This window comes from Amia ocellicauda, chromosome 2 (assembly GCF_036373705.1).
Source record: "Amia ocellicauda isolate fAmiCal2 chromosome 2, fAmiCal2.hap1, whole genome shotgun sequence".
NCBI classification, from domain to species: Eukaryota; Metazoa; Chordata; class Actinopteri; order Amiiformes; family Amiidae; genus Amia; species Amia ocellicauda.
The window spans coordinates 8,059,158-8,081,816 of record NC_089851.1 but is presented as its reverse complement, the minus strand read 5'-3'; the positions used below and the strand labels follow the sequence as shown (position 1 = coordinate 8,081,816).

The 22,659-nt window shown below is 43.2% G+C and overlaps 2 protein-coding genes across 5 annotated transcripts; both read right to left on the bottom strand.

Moving 5' to 3' along the window:
• On the bottom strand, positions 1-3,682 carry gbx1 (gastrulation brain homeobox 1). Its single transcript, XM_066689117.1, has 2 exons — positions 2,821-3,682; positions 1-907 (listed from the first exon to the last, which is right to left on the bottom strand). The coding sequence occupies exons 1-2, from the start codon at positions 3,269-3,271 to the stop codon at positions 390-392; spliced, it is 969 nt and encodes a 322-aa protein (XP_066545214.1). The 5' UTR covers positions 3,272-3,682; the 3' UTR covers positions 1-389.
• A 5,601-nt stretch (positions 3,683-9,283) lies between these two features.
• Positions 9,284-20,204, bottom strand: asb10 (ankyrin repeat and SOCS box containing 10). 4 transcript variants are annotated; one of them, XM_066717496.1, is made up of 5 exons: positions 19,756-20,204; positions 14,586-14,853; positions 13,606-14,110; positions 11,972-12,085; positions 9,284-11,723 (listed from the first exon to the last, which is right to left on the bottom strand). In XM_066717496.1, the coding sequence occupies exons 1-5, from the start codon at positions 20,090-20,092 to the stop codon at positions 11,538-11,540; spliced, it is 1,410 nt and encodes a 469-aa protein (XP_066573593.1). In that variant the 5' UTR covers positions 20,093-20,204; the 3' UTR covers positions 9,284-11,537. The 4 variants fall into 4 exon arrangements, with proteins under 4 accessions (XP_066573593.1, XP_066573609.1, XP_066573600.1 ...); XM_066717512.1 differs by lacking the exon at positions 19,756-20,204 and adding an exon at positions 17,183-17,567; XM_066717503.1 differs by lacking the exon at positions 19,756-20,204 and adding an exon at positions 15,289-17,168.
• Positions 20,205-22,659: the final 2,455 nt, after the last annotated feature.

Genomic DNA, 22,659 nt, shown 5'->3' with positions numbered 1-22,659 from the left:
TGCCCCTCTATAGGAATACTTGTTTAATTAAATACTGGGCCTTAATTAACTTTATATTATTGTTTAATTTAAGTAACCTATTGGCGATTATATGGATCGTCTGTTGTGTTTACATAACAGAGAACTTGGCTTATTGTCGCAGTTTAACTGTGAGAATTGTAAACTTTCGTATTGCAGAAGTGACCCTATTCCTGTAACACAACATCATTTGCTTTCGTTGGACAGCTGTACAGACAATGCCAACTATAATAAAGAAAGCTGTTCCTATAGCTTCTGCGTGCTGCACATATCCATTGTCCTTCTGGATCTTCAGCTGCAGGTTCGGGCAGTGTTTGTGGTTTGTGTAGTGGTCTAGTATAAGAAAAGTAGTCTTTTTTCCAGCCACGCACTCATGGCCGGGTCCCTTGCTCTATCTGTTGGTGTTGGCTCCTGACGGCGAACCTGTTGACGTGCACCGGGATGGGCACCACGATTTTGGGGTTCCGGACGGGTTCCCCCGACCTGTTGTTGACGTTGCCGGCCTTAATCCGTTTCCACTTGGCCCGGCGGTTCTGGAACCAGATCTTGACCTGCACCTCGCTGAGCTTCAGCGCATGCGCGATCTGGGAGCGCTCGGTGAGGGACAGGTACTTCTTGCAGTGGAACTCCTTCTCCAGCTCCAGCAGCTGCTCGCTGGTGAAGGCTGTCCGTCTCCGGCGGCTTTTGCCCGCCGAGGCCCCGGGGGCCAGGGGCTCCTGGGCCCCGGGTTTCAGTTTGCTCTTGTGGGACAGGGAGCCGCAGGTGTTGCCGTCCGAGAAGCTCTCGTTCTCGCTGTCGGCGGAGCTGTCCTCCTCCCGGTCGCTGCTGGGCGTCTCGGCGGATTTCAGGTCCAGTTTCTCCTCATCCGAGCTGTACAGTTTGGTGTCGCCTGAAATCAGAGACAAGAGCATCAGTGGCGGCTCAGGGGTCCAGTGTGCGCTGCCGTGGGGCTGCTTTCTATTGAAGATTAGCAGCGAAGGTATTTTAAGGAGAAATAATTAAAACTGAAAATATCATGTAAATGTAATAATAATAATAACAAATATTATTATTTAGTTGTTATTTATTTAGTTATTATGATGATGATTATTATTGTGTGTATTAGTAATATTAGTATTATTAACAACAATAATAATACCTATTCGCTCTAGTAGCGTTTGATTTTAAAACTCAAAGAACCTAAAATGATTAATAGTAATAATAATGTTGTTGCTGTTTGTTTGTTATTTTTGTTGTTGTTGTTTTTGTTTGTCCATTACATAAAGTGTAGAAAATGGTGTACAAAATACCTCCACAATATAATATTTTAAATGTAATCAGTATTTTAATTGAAGCCGATTGTACACAATAAATGTAGGCTATTATGTATACTACTACTACGAATAATAATGATTAGAATATTATTATTATTATTATTATTATTATAGCAATAATAATAATAATAATAATAATAATAATAATAATAATAATAATAGTAATTAGAGTAATAATATATTTTCAAACTGAAGTCTAAACGAATCATTTTATTTGTTCGCAAAGTTTTTCTTTGACATCGTCCCGTATGAAGCAAACTTATCCAGACCCTTATGAGCGCATATGTTGAGGGATTGTCCGATTCATGACTCCCTGGTAGAATTATCTCCCCGTAAATATCACACTTTTCACACACACACACACACACACACACACACACACACACACACACGCCAATGGAGTAAAATGTCTAGGGATATGCCAATATCAATGTATTTTACATGTTTCATAAAACAGTATAATTTCATTTCTAGGTGCAGCACAGAGTTGAAACTTCATGTCACCGACTGCAGTCCCTTTTGTAAAAATGTGGATTTACTTTTTACTTTTTTATGTTCTTGGTTTCCTGATACAAATAAATACATATTTGCGGATGACCGGTGTGTCTCTAATCTCGCATTATCTTTTTGTTCGGTCTCTCTAGGTGTTTTGTATCTGTTCTTATCTTCTATATTCCAATTATTGTTGTTTTTTGCCCGTGAAGTCTGTAGTAGCCCATGCCAACTCGTAAAGAAACGGGTGCACAAAACATAGTAGAAGACGATTGTAGGCCTCAATAAATCAGTGGGTTTGATTTTGTACTATTTATTTTCATTTTCCATTTGCATTTCAATGCAATGAGGGTCTCTTTATAAGCCACACGGAAGTGGCAGTTTAAATACAAACATGCAAACGTTTTAAAGTATTAATAGAAGGTAAATAACTTCCAAAAAGTTTAACGTTTGAGAAAAAAATAAATAAAACTCCCACAAAGTCCATGAGCGTGATAAAAACGCCAAACCTTTCACCAACTTTTGTGGAAATTTAAATGAAAGGTTGTGTTTACTGCAAGATTTTAGGCCTACTATTTGTAGTATAAACTTTATACGTGGATTTATTATCGGACAAATTAATAATATATGTAGTACTAATATTAAACAAATACAATGTAGCAGGCTCTCATTAATTTAATGTTATACTGCTACTACACCTACTACTACTACTACATTAAGCGATTAATATGTTCATTTAAATCCTTGCCTAATAAAAACATAATTATAACAATTAGGATGAGTATTGGGAATATCAATGGCAAGATAACAAATAATTTAACTACTGAAAGATAATTCAGTGGCAGATCTATTTTGCACAATGTGTAATTTCTCCGCAGCTGCCTGTGTCAGTGCTAATGTTTGTCTTATTTGTCATATTTGCAGCAGTTAGTAGGAGATGTTGGCGGTTCAGTTTGTAAACGCACTCCAGCCCGTTTTATCCATCAGCCCGGCTCACCTGTGATCGTCTGGAAAGTTTCCGAGAAGTTGAGCAGCTCCGAGCTCTTGTCCCGGACCGGCAGGTCCTCGGCATGCGGGCTCTCCGCTCTCCTCACCCCGGGGTCGGCGGCGCTCAGGCGCGGTCCAGGGACCTCCTGCGGCGGGTAGAAGCTGTCCGGCGGGTCGGAGAAACTGGGCAGCGCCGTTGTAAGAGCCACCATGGACGGGACCCCCTGTCCCAAACTGGCACAGAAGGTGTTGGTCAGACGTCCGGCAAAGGAAGCCAAAGGGGCCAAGGGGGGGATGCCCGACTGCAGCGGCGAGTGGGACAGCGCTTGAGGGATGACCAGCGGTCTGTAAGGCATGAACATGGGGTAGCCCGTGTAGAGCAGGTGTCCCGACCGGGGCTGTGGGGTCCCAATGAGGGAGTCGATGGAGAACGCCGTCCCCTGGCCACTGGGTCTCTGCATGCTGGTGCTGTGCCAGATAGTGGTGAAAAAAAAACTAAAATCCTCCTCCTCAGAGGTAGAAATCCTCCGTCTCCTGTGCTGAGCTAAGCCCGTCCTTTCTCCGCGTCTCTGCTATCCCTGTGAAGACGACTGTGGCAGGACAGTTACTCCGTCTCCAAATCGTCCCCTCTCCGGTAAGCCAATGCGCCCTGACTCTACCTCGCCTCCCTCTCACTCTATAGTCTCTCTCTCTCTCTCTCTCTCTCTCTCTCTCTCTCTCTCTCTCTCTCACACACACACACACACACACACATACACACTCACTCACTAGGCTCATCATAGGCAGAAGAAGAGGGATGGGAGGGGGTGTTGCCCTCAAGACTCATCCATCTTCCTCAAATTACGCTTCATTTCCTTATTCAGCTCCTGACTCTTTTGGCTGCCAGAGAGGCGGCGGGTTCCCAGTGGAGGGCAATAGATAGAAGAGCCGACCCCCTTTAGTGGGGTCCAGGGTGCCTGGGAGCGGCGTGAGGGATGGTTTGCAACCTTCCCCTTCCCTAATCTTTGACCACACCAGCCTAATCAACTATTATTAATTTTGATTGATGATTGGTAATTACTTAGGATTTAGGGGGGAGCGACACAAAACAAGGGTGCTATTGTGAAATGCAGGGGGCGGGTGGCAGAGGAGTCGGAAAAGAGGAGAGGCAGATGTTTTTTCCTGCACTTTTCTAAAAGAATGACCAAAAAAAGGCTCTTTTCTTCTCTTCGGAAGGAAAACAATGTGTTTGGCCTCGGAAAAAGTGCACAGATAATTATCCCCTGGAGAGGAGGATTTTGTGCGGAATTAGATGGCAATAAAGGGATGAGATGAGAAGGTCAAGGAGAATCTGAAACCGGGTTGCATTGAACTCAAGAGTGTCAGAGTTTCTTCCTTGAAGCTTCGGGTTTTGCGCGCACAAAATGACGTGGGGCGGTGACGTCACAAACGCCCACGTTAAAAAGTTGACGTGGTTGTGAGGAAGTTGACACGTTTTAGTACTTTAGTGCAATTATATTGTTTCCCGCCTATTAAGAATGATTATTGTATTCGACATGACATGGCATTATAAAAGAGAAGCATTTATTGTAAAAATAAACGTGTTGAAACATAATTTCTGATAACTTGTCTTAAATTATAATAATTATAATATTTGTATTACATGATATTTTTGTTTGATTACTAATAATATTAAAACAACTACTGAACTACAACAATTATTATTATTACTATTAACAGTAGTAGTAATAAATGTAATAATAATATTAAGAAGAACAAAAGTAGTAATAATAATAATAATAGTAATAAACAGGTTGTAATGTTGCTTTTGCTTTGTCAATGAACTAATATGTAGAAATCTGTTAAAGTCTTTGTCTTGTAATCAGACCAGAATATTCTTTATTTTAACATCTTAGGTTTTTTTTTTCTTAAATGAATATTCAAGGCTTTTCCTTTTTTTCCCTTGTCAAAGTGTTAATTTGATCTGATTTTTCATATCTATATATCTATAATGGCGTTCTTGCTGCTGATGATTAGTCCCTATTGAGTCCTGGGGGGCGCAGGCACTCCGACTGCCCCGTCTGATTGCGCCGCGATATAAACAGATCAGCTCCGGCTCTGATTAGCACTGGAGGACCAGGGATGCTAATTATTCTTATAATTGCAAATGACTCCATTCAGCATTACCTCTCTTTGATCTATTGAAACCAGACAGCTCCCCCTCCCTGGAGTGGACTGGGAGCACAGGGGCTTCAATCAGATCCCCCCCACCGAACATCCCCGGCTTAAAAGGACTCAGATCAAACTTTTTTTTTTTTTTTTTTTCTTTTCAACGGCAGAGGTGACATGCGGTCCAAACAGATCCCACATCGTCCGGCAGCGCAATATACAACACACACGTTTTAATAGAAGTTATATATAAACACACACTTAATACAAATGATATGTATACAAACACACTTTTATTATTATTATTATTATTATTATTATTATTATTATTGTGGCAAATGCTATTTGTTATTTTCAAAACAATGATTGCTATATTGCTGTATTTGGTTTTTCTATTGATCTGCTTTTGTTTATATTAATTGTATTTATTAAAACTAAAATAACGATAAACTAGCTATATTGTATTCTGCATATTATCATATTACCTTTGCTACTAATTAGTCACACACACACACACACACACACACACACACACACACACACACACATACCAGGTCAAACAATTACAGCTACATGCTGCATATAAAGGATACACTGTGTCCCAGTTTAAAGTAAGTTTGTTGTATGTGCTTTATTACTGCACTTCTATGTAATTAATATCGCCATTATCAGACTGTTAGGAATAAGACTGTTAATTATAGCGCCTTTCACATAAAACATGCTGTATGTTTAGATAAACCCCCAACCCAAATTTAACTGCCAGGGCGATTATTTGACGATATGAATCCAATGCATTCATTTTAAAGGAGTTATCCGGATTGGCACAGATACAAATTACAGTACAATTAATGCTTAAATAACGACCAGTGCGATCTTTGCATTCATTCACCAAGGTGGGAAACCTCTGTAAATAACGCACCTTTAGATAATAATGAATCCACTGAAATCATTTGATGAATAGATTTACAGACATAGTAAGTTGCTTTTTTACACAGAGGGTATTTGTTGAAGGAGAGGATGTTCTCCGTTAAGATATATAAGCTTTGTATATATATTATATCATATTATATATGACATGGTCTGCAAAAACACACATTTTTCGGCGTTTCGCAGCATAAGAAGTCTTGTGAAAGGACTCAATAAGAGTAATGTTGGGAACATCTGAATGCACACATTTAAAATCCGTAATACATGTTGCTAAAATTTAGATTACTGTTGGTTTAACTAAAGGAGGTTGTTTTTATTTGTAGGTACGTTATTTCTTTTATGACCACAACATGGATATCACTGTACGATCTGGACCCATTTGTTAATTGGTTAATTCTGCTATGAACAACACGCTTCCCCGCATCCTTTAATTATAGACTACTATAGTTAAGTCTGGGGTATGTTTTTAATTGACTATTAATATTACATTCTGGTTAATTTTGTTTTTAAAATACATTTGTTATCAAATCCATTATCTGGTTGTGGTTCGTAAAACAAACCAAAAAAAGTGATATTTTCAATTTGTCCGCACAATGAATTCGCATCGACAAAGTTTAATTTACTACAATGGTTTTAGTAGTAGTAGTAGTAGTAGTAGTAGTAGTAAAAATAATAATAATAATAATAATAATAATAATAATAATAATAATAATAATAATAATAACGACAATATTATACTTTTTATATAAACTATAAAATAAACACTGTTTTGTTTTGTTAATGATACATGATTTGTGTTCAATTCTATCAGTATTTGCACTATATTAATTTATTTATTCATGCATTCAGGTGTTTGTTTTTAATTTGTTGAAATGCAGATTTCGTACACTTACAGGTGTGGTGTGTGTGCACATTTTTTCGGAAACCAGTAAAATACACAACATATTTTCGTTTGCAATGTTGTACAAGTTAAACATGCTTTAGCCTATTGTATAAGGAAAACAGTATAGGCTTGATGCCTTTCAGATTTAACACAGGACTGTATATGAAGAAAAACATGGAATTTTAATTTTAATGTAATGACTACAGACTATAACAAGCCGTGTGGAGGCAGTGCAGAAAAATGTCCCTGCATCCGATCCGGCTTTTGGGTCTCCTTTGACGGGGCGAGGTGAGAAAACGGAACAAAATCGCCTCATGTATTGCCAGGACAGAGAGCCAACACGCCCGGTTTTGACCACTCAGTCCACAGTGAAATGCCTGGTTTAACCAGAATTGGTGGCGCACAATCACCACCAAAACGCAGCGCACTTTCCGTGCAGATCAGAAAGACGAGACAGTTGTCAGCACAGGAACTGGAGGCGCAGCCGACTTCAGCCGCATCCTACATCATGTCATTCAATGTAAAATGAGCCATCAAAACAGGCTTTTAAACCCGTCAGATGGAGTCAAACCTGAAACCAATGTAAAAAAAACTTGAGTGGGACAATTTATTTTGTGAATCAGTGTTAATGAACAAATTGTATTCTCCTGCTAACCTTGATTTCCATTTAATTAATTTATTTATTTTAGTCAGCCTAGTTAGTCCTGAGCTGTGTGGACTTAGCAGATGATATACACATCAATAACTGCAGTCCAGGGGCAGAAGGATTTATATTAAGATGATCATGAAAGTCCCAGGATCCAATGAAATCATTTGCCAAATGTTCTGTGAAAAACTAGACTATAGATTAAAATGTAGCAAAGTTAAGTCCTAGAGGGTTTCATTTTTTCCCTTTTTATTACATTTGGTGTCCAAAGTGCTTTCCTTCCCATGTTCCCATGTGGATTTCCTCACACACACCTCCCACCTTCCACACACACAGGGGGAGACTGACGGCAGATCTGAGCCCATCATTCATGATAATCTTTTCCCTCATTTCTGTCCTGAAAGTGCTGAGTGAGGGCTGAGTCACACTGACGGCTCCTCACAGGCATTTCTGCTCAGGGATGGTTTCTCTCAAGCGCTGTGATCACGGGGTCAGAGCGGCAGTGGATGTCAACATGACACAGTTTCACTGGAAAAGCTGTCATCGTTTCAGTCAGGCAAATACAGAGTTACTCCATGCATCCCCCTTGTGTAAAACACCCCAAAAAAGACACACGTGTTAGAAGAATTAGGAGCGCGTCTACAGGAGGCAGGAAGGGACATTTTCTCAGACTCTGGAGATGTTGTCAGCAGCGGGGGCCTGTTCATTCACCTGCAGTGGGAGGTCTTGAAGTGTTGAGGCTGTTCACAGGCATCTCTGGACACAAACCCTCACACCTGACAGCACTGTGAGCTACAATACAAAGTGATATATGTCAGAGGGGATACCCCAGAATACAAGTCGTACCTCGTGGCAACTCAATGTGAGCTCTTGGAGTGTTTGAATGAATGCGTAATTCCACCACAATCTGTGTGATTACTATAGGCAATGGAAAACATAAAGTGTCTTCATATTGGCCCTCTATGAGAGTTGCTATACACTACTTTAATGTTGTCAAGTCATAGAGTGAGATTTATCACGAGTCTGGGTTTTGCAAACTAACGTCACACTGCTGTTGTTGCTGTGTAGGAGAGGCTCTCAGACCAGGGGGGTACAGAGGTCAGTGTTATTCTTGCTTCTGCAGCGCGTGTGTCAAACTGTGGGCTGGATTGGTGGTCTAAGAAACCCACACTGATACATAACACAGTTATTGGACTTGAACATCCCAGAGAGTCGCACAGAAAAGTCTGAGAGTCTAATAGTCATGTGCGGAAACACAGGCCAATCAGTCTGGTTTGCTCTGACCATTTCAATGTCACTCACACTCAGGTCTATAATCTCCACAAGACATCAATAGGGGTCAATGTTCAGTGGATGCTGTGCTCACAAACACCACGTTCATTTACGCCATGGATTACCATTTCACTTTGTGGTTGGTGAATGAAGCTGTGATGTGGTCTGGTTGGTCAACTCAATTGATATAAAATAAAGAGTTTGCAAAATTCCCTGGTTTTCTTTCAGTGCCTGTTAAGAAATAAGACAATTGTGTGTTATGTTCGCCCAGCTAAATTATTATTATTATTATTATTAGTAGTAGTATTATTATTATTATTATTATTATTATTATTATTATTATTATTATTATTAATAATAATAATAATAATAATAATAATAATAATACAATTTCTGTAGTCCTGAATAAAACGTTGTTCCATGTAGTGACTTTTCTTTATTCTGCTTTAAAAGACAATAAATTGAGACACATCTTTAAGCTGATTGCAGCACTGACCATCTGAGATTTGCAGGCAATGGCACCCCCTTGTGGCTTGGATGTATATCTATATAATACAATAGCCTACAGCCATATATATAAGCATATAGACAAACACGTACGTATATAGTTTGTTTATTCACATCCAACAGACTGCTTTATTAATAAAACGACTCTGGAAAAAACATTTGAGTATCATTTTATCAGACTTTATTGCAAACTCAAGTTAACACTAACCAATTGAACCTGCGTCATGCCCCGTAGCCGCATCTAAAAAACAATATCAGCTGTACATCTACTTCAACGTGCCGCAGCGCTCAGTAGGTTAAAGTCACACACAAATAATACCAATAATGAATTGTGACTGTGCGTGTGTGGACAAGGACATATCGGCCTACTGTTCAAACACGAAGAAGACCAACCATGGACAATGAAACACAAAGTGCTTCACCCATTCAAACAGCCCACATGAAACACAGCTGTAACACACAGCACTGGATGGAATGAGTGGAAGGAGCGCATGATTTTCATTAGCAAAAGTTATGTGCAATCTGATCCAAATATCCAAAACCAAACTTCTGTATAATTATCATACTAATCATTACATTTCATTTGATCGTGCATGCAAGTATTGCCATTCTACAATTACGTGTTTAAAGGTAAAGTATAGCTATATTTCATACAACAAAAATCGCTTTTAAAATCCGTTTTTCCAGTTTTATTTTTTGTATATGCGTTAATTACAGGCATAATGGCATTACATACATGTACAAAAACGGAGACTACAGGAAATAACAAAGCACGCAATACAGTTTAATTTGGATATGCGTTTCCGACATAACCCTGAAAAAACTAAATACAAACACAAAATGTTACACGATTTCCTGTGCCATCTGTGCCTTGCAAAAGCTCTAATTTAATTCATTCAGAAAAGTTTTTCTTGTAAACTTCACCTTTGTCTCAGACCCCTTCAGTGCATTGCAGTGCAACACAAGTGAGCTTTTACTTTGTGTTGTATTAATGTTTTCTGGTGTATTTTAGCAGAGATAGATTTATCTGTGGAATAAAAAGTGATTCTGGGCTTGTTATTTACCTTTTGTTATTTATTTATTTATTTATTTATTGATGAAAGATTATATTTAAGTTCTCTGTTGTAGATGATTTTAACACATCTATTGTAGAATTCCTGTAATTGCTACTCATTATCAGATGATGTGTTATAATTAGCCAGTACTGTTGCGTTGATTGCTCTAACTATTCCTTAGGTCTTCTCGCTGTGACTTGATTGACACATCTAGGCTTCCCACGATATAATGTGAGCTGGCCATCCAAATGTATGGCACTATTTTTGATATAGTAACACCATCGACATTTTCTTATATCAAATACAGTTACATGATTACAACACGGGAGCAAATATATAAAAAAAAACACACTAATACCTGTTTAATTAATCCAATTCATTCCTCGAATCCTCAAAACGTTCCAGACAGAATCTGAGGTAAATCTTTCCCCCAGAAAACCACAGCTAAAATAATTAAATTACCTGTCAGGTGCGATTTAAATGGTCTGTGTTAACTGTAAACAAGGCAAGAGATGAGTACATTTAAATACAGGATGAAAGAACTACAAAATGAAAACAAACAAACAGAATAGTCTTTTTTGATTTGTATGACTATCTTTGGAAAGCATTTACAAAACAGCAATGTCTCTTCCTTCCCGAGAGATTATAGACCTTGCAGTTTATCCTGAACGACCACAGCTCCTCTTACACCAGAGGACAGAGACAAGCTGGGGGACAGAGACAGGCAAGAGGAAAGAGACAAGCCAGGGGACAGAGACAGGCAAGAGGACAGAGACAAGATGGGGGACAGAGAAAGACAAGAGGACAGAGACAGACAAGAGGACAGAAACAGCCAAAAGGACAGAGACAAGCGAGAGGACAGAGACAGGAGGCTGCTTTCCAGTTTCCAGGACGGACAGCAATAGAAGCAGCATCACTGTGGAAAGGGTTTGGACTGGAGGCATCACTGCAACTGTAAAGACTGAACAGTGGACGCCCGTGCCAGAGAACTCCCAACTTCACATCATTTATTCGCTTTTTTCCATAAAGCTCAGCTCTTAAACAGAATACAAAGCTGTCCATACTCTTATGATCATGATTATGATCTCAATAGCCAGTCACAGCAGCTGCGTCAGACACCCAACACACTGGATGTAGCTTCTCGAGGCCATCAGGAGGCTTCTTGGACACCATGAGAAGGTAGGTCGGAAAGTAGGTCCCTCACAGAGCGTACATGGTCTCGAGGAACCTAACCGGGCCTCTGTACCTGGGGGTGCCGGTGATCGGGAGCTCTGATGGGTTCCCCCGGGTCAGTGCAGGGCGTCCGTGAATGCCAGCAGCAGATAGTTCTGCACGAAGGTGGGGAGGCCCAGCTGGGAGACCACCAGGTGCAGCCGCCCCTCCAGCAGGGTCCGGAGCCGGCAGCGCACCAGGTGCTGCAGGGAGCGCGGCGAGTGCATCAGGGAGAACAGAGACTCATAGAAGGAGCTGTGTTTCTGGAGGGGGGAGAGAGGAACAGAGGGTGATCGGATGGCAAGGCCAATCAGAAACTGCCGCTCGGAGACGACGCATCAAACAGGAAGTGGAAGGATACAAAGACACCAACTCGGGGGAAAGAAAACATCCACCTGCAATTGTACATCTACTTGCAGATTACGACATTGATTGGCATTGTGGCCAGAGCTGTACTTCTCTGACTGCTTCACTATCACTGGAAAAGCACCCTTAACATCCGGCGACTGACCTCAAAGACGTCCAGAGGGACAGCCTCCACCCAGGAGTCGGTGATCTTGAGGCGGTCATAGGCGTTCAGCAGGGCTTCGATCGTCCTCGGGGAGGTGCAGCAGTACTTGAGCACCTGGAAGAGATTCGAAGTTCAAACAGGGAAAAGCAACCTACATTTATTTGTTTGTGTCATTTGTTCCTCATGAATGGAAAGTGATAAGTGTTTTAAGACAGTCGGACAGCAAGAGTTGGACAAACTCTAAAGCTTCAAGCCATCAAGGTCACAAAATCCAAACCCTTCGAGGGGTCTAAAAATCAGAGCGAATTACAGGAATGTCTGCAATGGCGGCAGGAAAAACAATAATTTCTTATGAGCTGCTAACAAGAGCCGATTATGAAGCCCTGCTTTAACTAATGGAAGGCGGTTCGCAGCCTGTAGAGACGTATGTGTTTGTGCAAATCTTTCATCTGCCTCCCACATGACAGACACTTTGGGACAAGTACTTTTCGTGGCACCCTATTGTTTTTTTAATTCTATGGCTAATTTAGCCCGCCTCGTGCAGCAGCTGTGGGCTCCTCTGTGTCCAACGCCAACTCCTGACGCCGTATCGAGGGGCTGGGGGCATCTGGGTCAATTGTCCCCCCGACAGCCTCCCCCTCCACACACCGGGGCCGGGGGTCCGGAGGCTGGGGGTCTGGTGAGAGGGGAGTGTGAGGAGCAGTCAAAGGCCCTGCCCGGTGCGCTACCTTGCCCTCTCCTTCGCTTGGCAGCGGAGAGATGAGTGCGCGTGTGTGTGTGTGGGGGGGGAAGCCCGGGGAACGTGAGAAATAATTAAACACTCGGAGAGCTGAGCAGATTGGGCCTCCCTCCAGGGGATTTGCAGAGAAAATCAGCAATTAACGCTAATTAATCTCTTATTAACACTGCCTAATTAGGAGCGAGGCAATTTATTTGAAACAAGCGGATGGAAGGAGGGATGCCGTCTCCCCTTATTCATTTTTTGTTTCATTTCCAGTATCAGAAGTTTGGCATTTAAGCGTGGAAGTGCGACAGAATGCGACAGAGTCAGGCTTTACGGTACAAAGCTTTATTTAAAACTGAAGGAAGACATTTTTATGGACATCTTTGATATTCTAGTATTTGTGTCCCAGTTTCTGATATAGTTTTGTGTTCCGGGGATAAATCATGCTTCAGCTAAAGTGTTGAGGACTGAATAGGTCCAAATGCACTCAACACAGTGGTGCCACAACACGGTCCTATCTAATATGTTTTGTCAGTTACCATAAATCGCTAATTTAAACAGATTGGGACCACGTGGAAGTTATTGGTTAATTAAGCAATTCACTTGTTCAATTAAGGGGATTCTGGTCATTGAGGGCTGAAAGGGGTCGTTAATTTTCTTGATACCAAATCTCTACATCACTTAATTTCAAAAATCACTTGCTTAATTGATCAAATTGAAATAGTTCCAGGTGTTAAGAAATTGAAAATTAGGGGCCCTTGAGGATTGGGTCTGCGCAGCACTGACTCAACAGGTATCAACGTACTCTTGATTTAGCTGGTATGAGGACATATGCCATTAAAGGAAGTCCCACATCACTGCAACAAGCCCCGAACCCTGTCCCTCCACTCGAGCTCTCGCCGGGACCCACCTTGGGCAGCGCGCCGGGCCAGACGCGGATGGAGCCGTGGTTGAGGAGGGAGCGGACGATGCGCTCGGGCTGGTGCTCCAGCTTGTAAGCCACGCCCTTGAGGATGTTGTGCATGGGCGCATCGCCACTGTAGCTCATGCTGTTCACGCTGGCGCCCCTCTGCAGCAGCAGCTCCACCGCCTCTGGGTTGGCGTTCTTGCAGGCCATGTGCAGTGGGGACTGGCGGTCCTGGTCGCAGGCGTGGATGTTGGCCCCAGCGCCGACCAGCAGCTGGCACACCTGGTAGTACCGCTCCAGCTCGTTGACGCTCTGCGGCTGCGAACAGGCGCAGTTGAGCGGCGTCTGGCCCTCGTCATTCTGCCGCTCGATGGCCGCCCCGTAGCGCAGATACAGGTCCATGTGGCCGGGGAGGCCGTAGCGCGCCGCCACATGTAGTGGAGTGTCGTCCTCCTCGAGGCTGCGACCGTTGACCGTGGCCCCGAACTGAAGCAGGAGCTTGGCACACCTGCAAGACAAATCAATCAACTTCACAACAGACTGACAAGGGTCCATCTCGGGTCAGGGACTCATTGGGATTTTCTGGTTGAGGATCTTAGTTTTAGATCTCAGTAACTCAAAAACAACGACGGTAACAAGACAATGACACTATCACAGAGTAAAGGTGTTGGGAGATACATCTTCAGAGAGACTTCTCAATCATCAATCGCTAAACATTTCTTGGATCACGATTGGAGGAGAGGCTTGTTTTTAGTGCTTTAATATTCTACCTGCCAAAAGCTGATGATCAAAATGCCAGTGGATCAATAAATTTAATTTTCATTTTAGGTTTAGATTTAATTTACAGTTCAGTGATCAGAACATGATTTCATGGCCACAGGAAGGTGTCAGAAACAATGCAGGAGGAAGTAGAATAAAGGTGAAGCAAAACACGGTGCTCACTTAGTGCTACTAAAGATAACCAGGGCAGTGGAAACACCTACTGGAGGGACTCGGGGGTGGTGCACAAGTGGAGGGGCATCAAGCCGTCCTCGGTCACGGCGTTGGCGCTGGCTCCGAAGGCCAGCAGCAGCCTGGCACACTCAGTGGTGGCGTTCTCACAGGCCTCGTGGAGGGCTGTTTTCCCTCCCGGCGCCATGTCCACGTCGGAGCCCCTCATCAGGAGGTGCTTGAGGCAGTCGGTGTACCCCCGGGCGGCGGTGATGTGGATGGGGGTCGTCAGCTCCTGCTCGTAGGTCAGAGACCACAGCCCTGGGAATGAGCAGCGACACACGAGGTCAGTCACCGAGATCGGCAGCACCAGCGTGTCCCCGGTTAGAAGCGGCGCCGTCCCCGACTGAGAGGTGACTGGGATCGGCCGCGGCTGCTCACAGGACAAGTGAGGGCCTTCGCTTCCCTCCGATCAGCTCACTCATGCAGCAGCCCATCGCATTACATATTAATTAACAATTGAAATGACAGACACTTCTAACAGTTATACATGGCAAAGTAAATAAGGTCTTTTACACACCATTAGCAGCGAGACAAACAATCCTATCTTAGTGATGTACGGCAGGTTTTAAAAAGACTATTTCAACACTTTTTTAAATGCCGAAACATAACCCTGAGAAGCGGCGCAAATGTCTCACTGCTGGGGCTGCCAGAGAAGATACAGAAGCTCTCGAATCAGGAAATAATCCCACGTACGCAGCCCCCTGTAATTGAACCTGTAGTTCTTCCACTCCTCAATGTTGCTGGTGTCGAAGATGGCCGACTGTATGTGCCCCGACTCGGGATCGTCGATGATGCTGACGATGGTGGGTTCATCGCCCACCAGTAGGGCATTCCAGTACTGCAGCTCAGGGCCCGTGGCTTTAGCTGTGGCGATGACATCGGTGCGCAGCGTTTTCTTTTTCTTCGGCCCCATTGGCCCAGCTGAATGGTTCTGATGATATATGTCTATTTGTCGTTTGTAGGGAAGACGGTGGACACTCCCACAAACATAAACAAAAATGTCTACTAAACGGATTAAAAAAGAAAACCCGTACGGCCTCGACTTGAAGTGTCTGCTGACCAGTTGGGAAACCCTTCTGTCCCCGGAGAAAACAGTCACACTTGTGAAATTAGTTTGTCTGAAGGGCGTCTATTTAGGGGAGGAATCTTCGAATATGATATTTTCCTTGGCTCAGTTGCTACCTAAAATGCTGATGCAGAGAGACGGTAGCTTCTTGCCTTACACCTTCTGAGCTTACCACATTAGTGAGCAATTTAATTACACAAATATCCACACAAATAACACCAACAGATGTGTTTTTATTGATTTGTTACAATATAAGAAAAGAATACATGTGCAGCAATTTAGAAACTAAATAACTTTCTGACTTAGATGCATTATTTTTACGCATTCAGGAGCTTGAAGTTGACTGATATAAGGTCTTCATTGGAAAATATCTTCTAATTCTGCATCCACAGCATGGCATGCACTGCTTTTACACGCAAAAGATGTTTGTACTGAAGCGTGATGGGCTACCCAGGGTGGTAACAATAATTCTTCTGGGTTTATGGGAATATAATATAATATAATATAATATATAAAATAAATAAATGATTGAGCATTTGGGTTTTTTATCTTCAATGCAAATTATCTTAATGTAGTAATCTATCTACAAGAATATCATAAAAAGGTAAAAAGCTCCATGGTCCCTTCAGAGATGGCCACTGGAAACATTTTTTGTCTCAGTAATGACCGTGCCAAATACGATGCCAAGCTTTCCTCGTGAAACATTCTTCCCACGCACTGCAAGTCCCCTTTTCACACACGTAACGACTTCGATAACCTCTTGTTTTTACACAAACGTTCATCTGGGGAAAGCAGTCATAAGCATCTCACAACTCTGTAACGCTGAGTGTAATTTTAGAAACCTCGCTCGGCAGCTGTCGTGGTGGATCAGTCATTGGTGCTGAAACACTGGTGGCGACTCTGCTGAGCTCCGACGGACACAGACAGTGTACAAGCTAAGAGATGATTAAAAAAGAAAGAAACAATCTGTGCTATTGTCAGGGCTCGTTTTCAAGGGCAGCACTGTTTCTGGCGCCAGTAGGGTTTGGCCCAGTAGGTGAGATAAGCACATAACTGACACAGCCAGAGCTTAAAACAATACAGAACATATATTTATTTATCTTAGTGAATAAAACCCAGGTGTAAAGTGAGAGACTGATATCTAGATGTCCATGAATGCAGACACTGTAGTTTTGAGAGAGTTAGTGGTGTGCCAAGTTCTGCTGTTTGCTCTTTTGAGACTGAAGTAAACAAACAGACAAACAAACAAACCAAAGAATTACAGACATAACAGGCCACGACACTACATCGTTAGTTTGCAAAGTTCCTGTCGGTAAGTCCGACTCAGCTGTTGTGAGTGAATGAAAGTCAGGTCACGAGTCACGATTTCATTAGACGTTACGGTGGAACATTCAGAAAACACCTTAGTTTGTCAACAAACAACAACAGTAGCAACAAAAATACACAACTGCATGCCTAGATGCCTCTACTCTGAACAAAATCCCACTCCCTCACAATATGGGGTCTAAAACTGTCCCATACTGAGCCTGCGGAGGTTGTAGCGGACACTCATCCAGCCCTCGGTGTCGCTGATGTCAAAGATGGTGCCGGGCATGAGAGCTGGACACTGCGGGTCGTCGAGGAGAGCGCACACGGTGTCAGTGTCGCCCATCACCAGGGCGTGCCAGAACACCAGAGCCTGGCGCCCGGCCCTCGAGACCACGATGATGTCCAAACAGCTCATGTCATCGACTGTCTGGACGGGAGAGACGCTCGACTGGCATTCGGGCTGTGATTGTCAGTCCCAGTTCGAAACCCAGGGACAACAAGCTCCCTTCCCCTCATAGACTCAGAAATCTGTTTCCCCTTGTTTTCCCGCTTCCTCCCAAAGACACAGCGCTGCGGTTTGGCAGCGGTTGTTGTCTGTGTGCTGATCTATTCCTGGAAGCGAAGGGTAACCCGTGGCCAGACAATTTTTAGCAAGAGTGGCAGCACTGGGGATAGGTGACAGAAAAGCCTTGTCTAAATGTTAAATCAACAGTTGCCATACTGTAGGGCTTGATCTGTTAATATAACCTGTGTAGAGAAGAAGTAAAGTCGAGTGGGTACAGGGGGCCATGAGAAGGGGCTTTTTGTTTTGTTAAAATGTGATTAAAATCATTTTCTGTATAAAACTCCCAGTTCAGGATGCTTCTTCAACCAGAGCATGCATTGAAAAACACAGTCTCAGGGCCATCAATTGGGAATACATCACAAACCGGTATGATTTTAGACTTAACAGCCTTGATGTTTACTTGTCATTATATATTTCATTTATACATGTCTGTACTCTTTGTACAGCGCATAATTGAATAGTAGCGGCAGTATTAAAGCAGTCACATGCAGACAGGGTATCTTCAGGCACACTCAGGTGATGCTAATGCGATTCCACCACTAGAGGACACTACAGCGCACAAGCTCTTGTTCAGATGCACTTCTGTGCTGTCACTCACGTTTGTTAAACAATCAAGAACAACTCAAAACAAGTCAAAAAGTCTTAAAATAAGCTAAATCTTAATGCACACAATCAAACGAACAAACACAGGCTCAAGTAGAGTTAATAAAGGCATTATTAAATGGAGAGATGATGTAAAGACATGAAGATTATTGTAGAATGTCCCCATTTCAGTTTTCTAATCTATCCGTGAGCCTCGTCTAGACATCGCTTGTGTTTGGGGGGGATTCCACTGCTCTGAATCTGCTGTTGAGTGACACTTGTCGAGCACCTGTTCGCTGACGATCGTAACAGCATGTTGACATGACTCAGGCGTGACCCAACACCTGTCTGGGCTTTCGGGATATGGCATCTACACTGAACCACATACAGCCCCTCAGCCAGAGATGACGAAGCATACATATGAAAATATATGAATGTAAACAGACAGTCAAGTGTGGGTAGATTGGATATGTTCAGAATAAAACCAAAGCAATTAATAAGCACTGCTTGAATTTTTTTATCAATTAAAATAAAGCAGTATTTCTGTTATTTAAATTAAGCTTAGTAAGAGTGAAAGTTTATTTTTTCAGGAAAAGCTGGAAGGGCACATTTAGACGTTTTTTAATGTTGGAACATTTGTTATTAATAATAATACTAATGATGCCAATGACGATTTTTAATCATCATATAATCATCATATAATTCTATATTTTGTTATGTGTTAATGTGTTTATTGTATTCATAACATGTCAAAATGTGCTCTTTCAATTGAGATGTGTTCACCCTCTCTGTGTTTGCTTTCTGCCGCTGAGCACAAAGCCATTTAAAAACAGGGACTCGTCTCTCGAACAGGACACTCAGAGCTCAGTGCTTTACTGCTGTCCTCCTCTCAGGATGTCAGCCAGACACCTATGGTGGTTAAACAGATGTAGCTGCTGTATGTGTGATAGTAAAAATAACGGACTAATAATCGCCACTCTGTTTATCATTTTCTCTGACCCAACAAGCTGAGCGTGTGATGTCGTTTTATCAGTTGCTCTGAGAGAGAAGTCAGGAAGGGGTCTTGAGACAGAACATTTTGCAGTCATTTCATTGAAATGTTTTTTTGAATCATGCCCTGACATTTTATTGGGCCTGTACTGGAACCTGTACCAGCACCGGCCATCGCAGAGCTGATGTTGATGGTAAACATCTGCATTTCATCTGTAACAGTGCAGCTACACTTGAGTGTCTCACTGCCTTGGCCGACATCCAAACACCTGTCAGGCAACATATGTTGGACACGCCATAACAATGGGATAGATTTTCACCCAGGTCCCAATTCATTACGTTCAGAATGGAAAAGCAGTTGCTGTGGTCGTATGTAGCCCCAGTCTGAACAGGTGACCTCACACACTACTGGTGAAAACCGTGGTCAAATAGCATTCTCTTCATTCCTTTTTATCATCAGTTTAAGTGAGATTGAGCGTAACCAAGGGCTAGCTAGACCAAACCAAAATTGTACACAGGCAACTCCTCACATTTTGCCTACGTATAGCCTTCCCTCGCAGTAGGTGGGACAGATTTCACAGCGAGAGCTTGCAGGACTGAATAGATTGTGGACGGCAGTTGTGAACCTGTTTAAACGCTGTCACCTTACCCATCTCCTTGCTGATCCAGCGCAGGTCCTCCCCTCGCGACTCGATGATGAAGTTGACGGAGGTCCCCTTGGGAAACAGCTCTCTGATGGTCTCCAGATCCCCGGAGAAGATGGCGTTCTGCACCACCAGGTCCTGGCACACCGGCGGCGGCTCCGTGGAGGAGCCCGTCTTCTGGCCCTTCCCCTGCTGCCTGGCCTCCTTCTGCAGGAGGTACCGGTTGGCCTGTGGGGCCACGAGCCTCTTCCTGAACCTCTGTCTCTCAAGCAGGTCCTCCTCCAGGCGCAGGGAGCGCAGGGCCATGGAGGTGAATGCAAAGCTGCTGCTGCACGACGTCATGTCCCACCTGCGATTGCCTTCTCTTTATCTTTTTAAAGTCCTTTAAGGATTCTTCAGGATCAGACCAGCTCGGTAAATCCCAAAATGTTTCCTGCCTCCCTCTGCTGCTGCAGGCTTGTTTTGACACACAATCTCAACAGCCCCCTTGCTTGTGCTATTTATACCCTGCCTTCCACGTGGTCATTAGATTTGCCTGTGTCCTTTTTTTTTTTAGATTTGCCCGTGTGTTTTTTAGTTTAACATCTGCCACAGTGTGTAGGGTGAGTTTGGGTGCTCCAAGAATGATCAGGTAATCCAAAGAATCAGACATAAATCATGATATTGATGATACATTGTTGTATCAGTGTGCTATAATCCCCTTTCTCTCTCTCTCTCTCTCTCTCTATATATATATATATATATACAGACAAAGGTGACAAATTAAAGGATAAACCAACATAAAGTGTCTCAGTAAGATGTTGGGCACCAAGAGCCACCAGAACAGCTTCAATGCTCTTGGCACAGATTCTACGAGTCTCTGGACTCTACTGGAGGGATGAACACCATTCTTCTAATAGATATTCCCTCATTTGGTGTTTTGATGATGGTGGTGGAGAGCGCTGTCTAACACGTCGGTCCAAAATCTCCCATAGGTGTTCAATTGGGTTGAGATCTGGTGACTGCGAAGGCCATAGCATATGATTCACATCATTTTCATACTCATCATACCATTCAGTGAGCCCTCATGCCCTGTGGATAGGAGAATTGTCATCCTGGAAGAGACACTCCCATCAGGACAGAAATGTTTCACCACAGGATAAAGGTGATCACTCAGAATAACTGTGTCATGATTTGCAGTGACCCTTCCCTCTATGGGGACAAGTGGACCCAAACCATGCCAGGAAAATGCCCCCCACAGCACAACAGAACCTCCGGACCCCCTCACTGTAGGGGTCCAGCAGTCAGGCCTGTGCCGTTCTCTTGGTGTCCCACACATGCACTCGCCCATTTGTCCAGAACACGAGCCAGCGTCTTTGTGACTGAAGCTCCTGCTATTGATCAATATCTGCCCATCTGCATCCCCTGCTGGATGATCCCCAAGATCCCCAAGATCTACAGCTTCCCTTTTACATCACACCTGCAGTTTATCATTTCATCTTCACATCTTTTTCTAGCTCCGTTTCATCTCCTGTGTTCGGCTCATTCGACAGCTTCCCTTGTCCACCTTGAATCTGTTCTTCGTACAATATGCCATTTTAACGTTTTCTCTCAATGATGTCACACTTTTTTTTTTTTTTTTTTCTATCTCTCCTTTTTATTCCAAGCAGACAACTTTTCCTGGTGGTGGACCCTCCTCGATACCCTCGTGACACTGTCATGCGTGAAAACCCCAGCAGGGTCGCGGGGTATTTGTTGTGGTAGAAAACAAATCTGATATGGACACTCCTTGACTCTCAGTGTGTCTCCACTTTACAAGCTACCAAGCCATCATGAAATTGTCAGACTGTAATTTTGATGTCTAAGGCAATGGAGTCAGACTGCTGTACATTTTTTCAGCTGCTGGGCATAAATAAAGGTAATCTCTCTCTGCAGCTGTACTCCTGTAACTGGAATATAAACACATGCCATGATCGCATTGGCCTGTCGTACCAGCAGACTGCAAATCAGAGCTTTCTAGGGCCGTGGAGTTCAATGGTGTATTAGTTTTGTGCAATTCTCTCATTTAAATTGCTGGATATTTTCTATCAGAATGACTGTTTCTCTCCTCTCCTCGCTGATTTCTCCACATCCTCTTTTCAATGCACACTTTCTCTGGCCAGCTCAGTTCATCTGGCTCCAGTCTGAACTACAGACTACAGCATCTGTCGAAACACATCGCTGTCGAAAGGATGAGCTCAGTCTTCCCACCCGGGACACCAGACAATTCCCAGATTACCCAGATCGAGCTCGGCAGGCGGCCGGGCTTTAAAAACACGGAGCTTAATGCCGGCCTTCGAAGCCAGACACAACACGTGTAGCAGCAGTCGGGATGTGTCCGTGTCGCTGGCACCGTGACTCGGGAGATTTCCCTCGGCGCGCTCTATTTATGCCCGATATGCAACCCGATCCTTTGGTTGCACAATAGTCAACACTCTGAAAGCATTTCAGACCTCATCCACATGACTCTGTCTGAACACACGTTTCAGTTCATGACACACACTTGCTTTGCATCAGTCAGAATTCATCAAAACTTTGAAAACAGGGCCCTATGTGTTATTTTGCAGGCTGTTACTGATAGTATAAATACTCAGGCATACATCTTGCTAAAGGAAGAAAATACAGCAGATCATAAAGGTTTTAAACAAGCAGAAAAACACTCACCTAAAGGATTATTAGGAACACCATACTAATACTGTGTTTGACCCCCTTTCGCCTTCAGAACTGCCTTAATTCTACGTGGCATTGATTCAACAAGGTGCTGAAAGCATTCTTTAGAAATGTTGGCCCATATTGATAGGATAGCATCTTGCAGTTGATGGAGATTTGTGGGATGCACATCCAGGGCACGAAGCTCCCGTTCCACCACATCCCAAAGATGCTCTATTGGG

Coding starts and splice junctions, on each gene's coding strand:
- asb10 (XM_066717496.1), bottom strand. CDS start 20,092: ATGACGTCGTGCAGCAGCAGCTTTGCATTCACCTCCATGGCCCTGCGC. Junction 14,854..19,755: donor CTGGATCAGCAAGGAGATGG/GTAAGGTGACAG, acceptor GCTCATTCCCAG/GGCTGTGGTCTCTGACCTAC. Junction 12,086..13,605: donor GGCCCGGCGCGCTGCCCAAG/GTGGGTCCCGGC, acceptor AATCTCTTCCAG/GTGCTCAAGTACTGCTGCAC.
- gbx1 (XM_066689117.1), bottom strand. CDS start 3,271: ATGCAGAGACCCAGTGGCCAGGGGACGGCGTTCTCCATCGACTCCCTC. Junction 908..2,820: donor AACTTTCCAGACGATCACAG/GTGAGCCGGGCT, acceptor CTCTGATTTCAG/GCGACACCAAACTGTACAGC.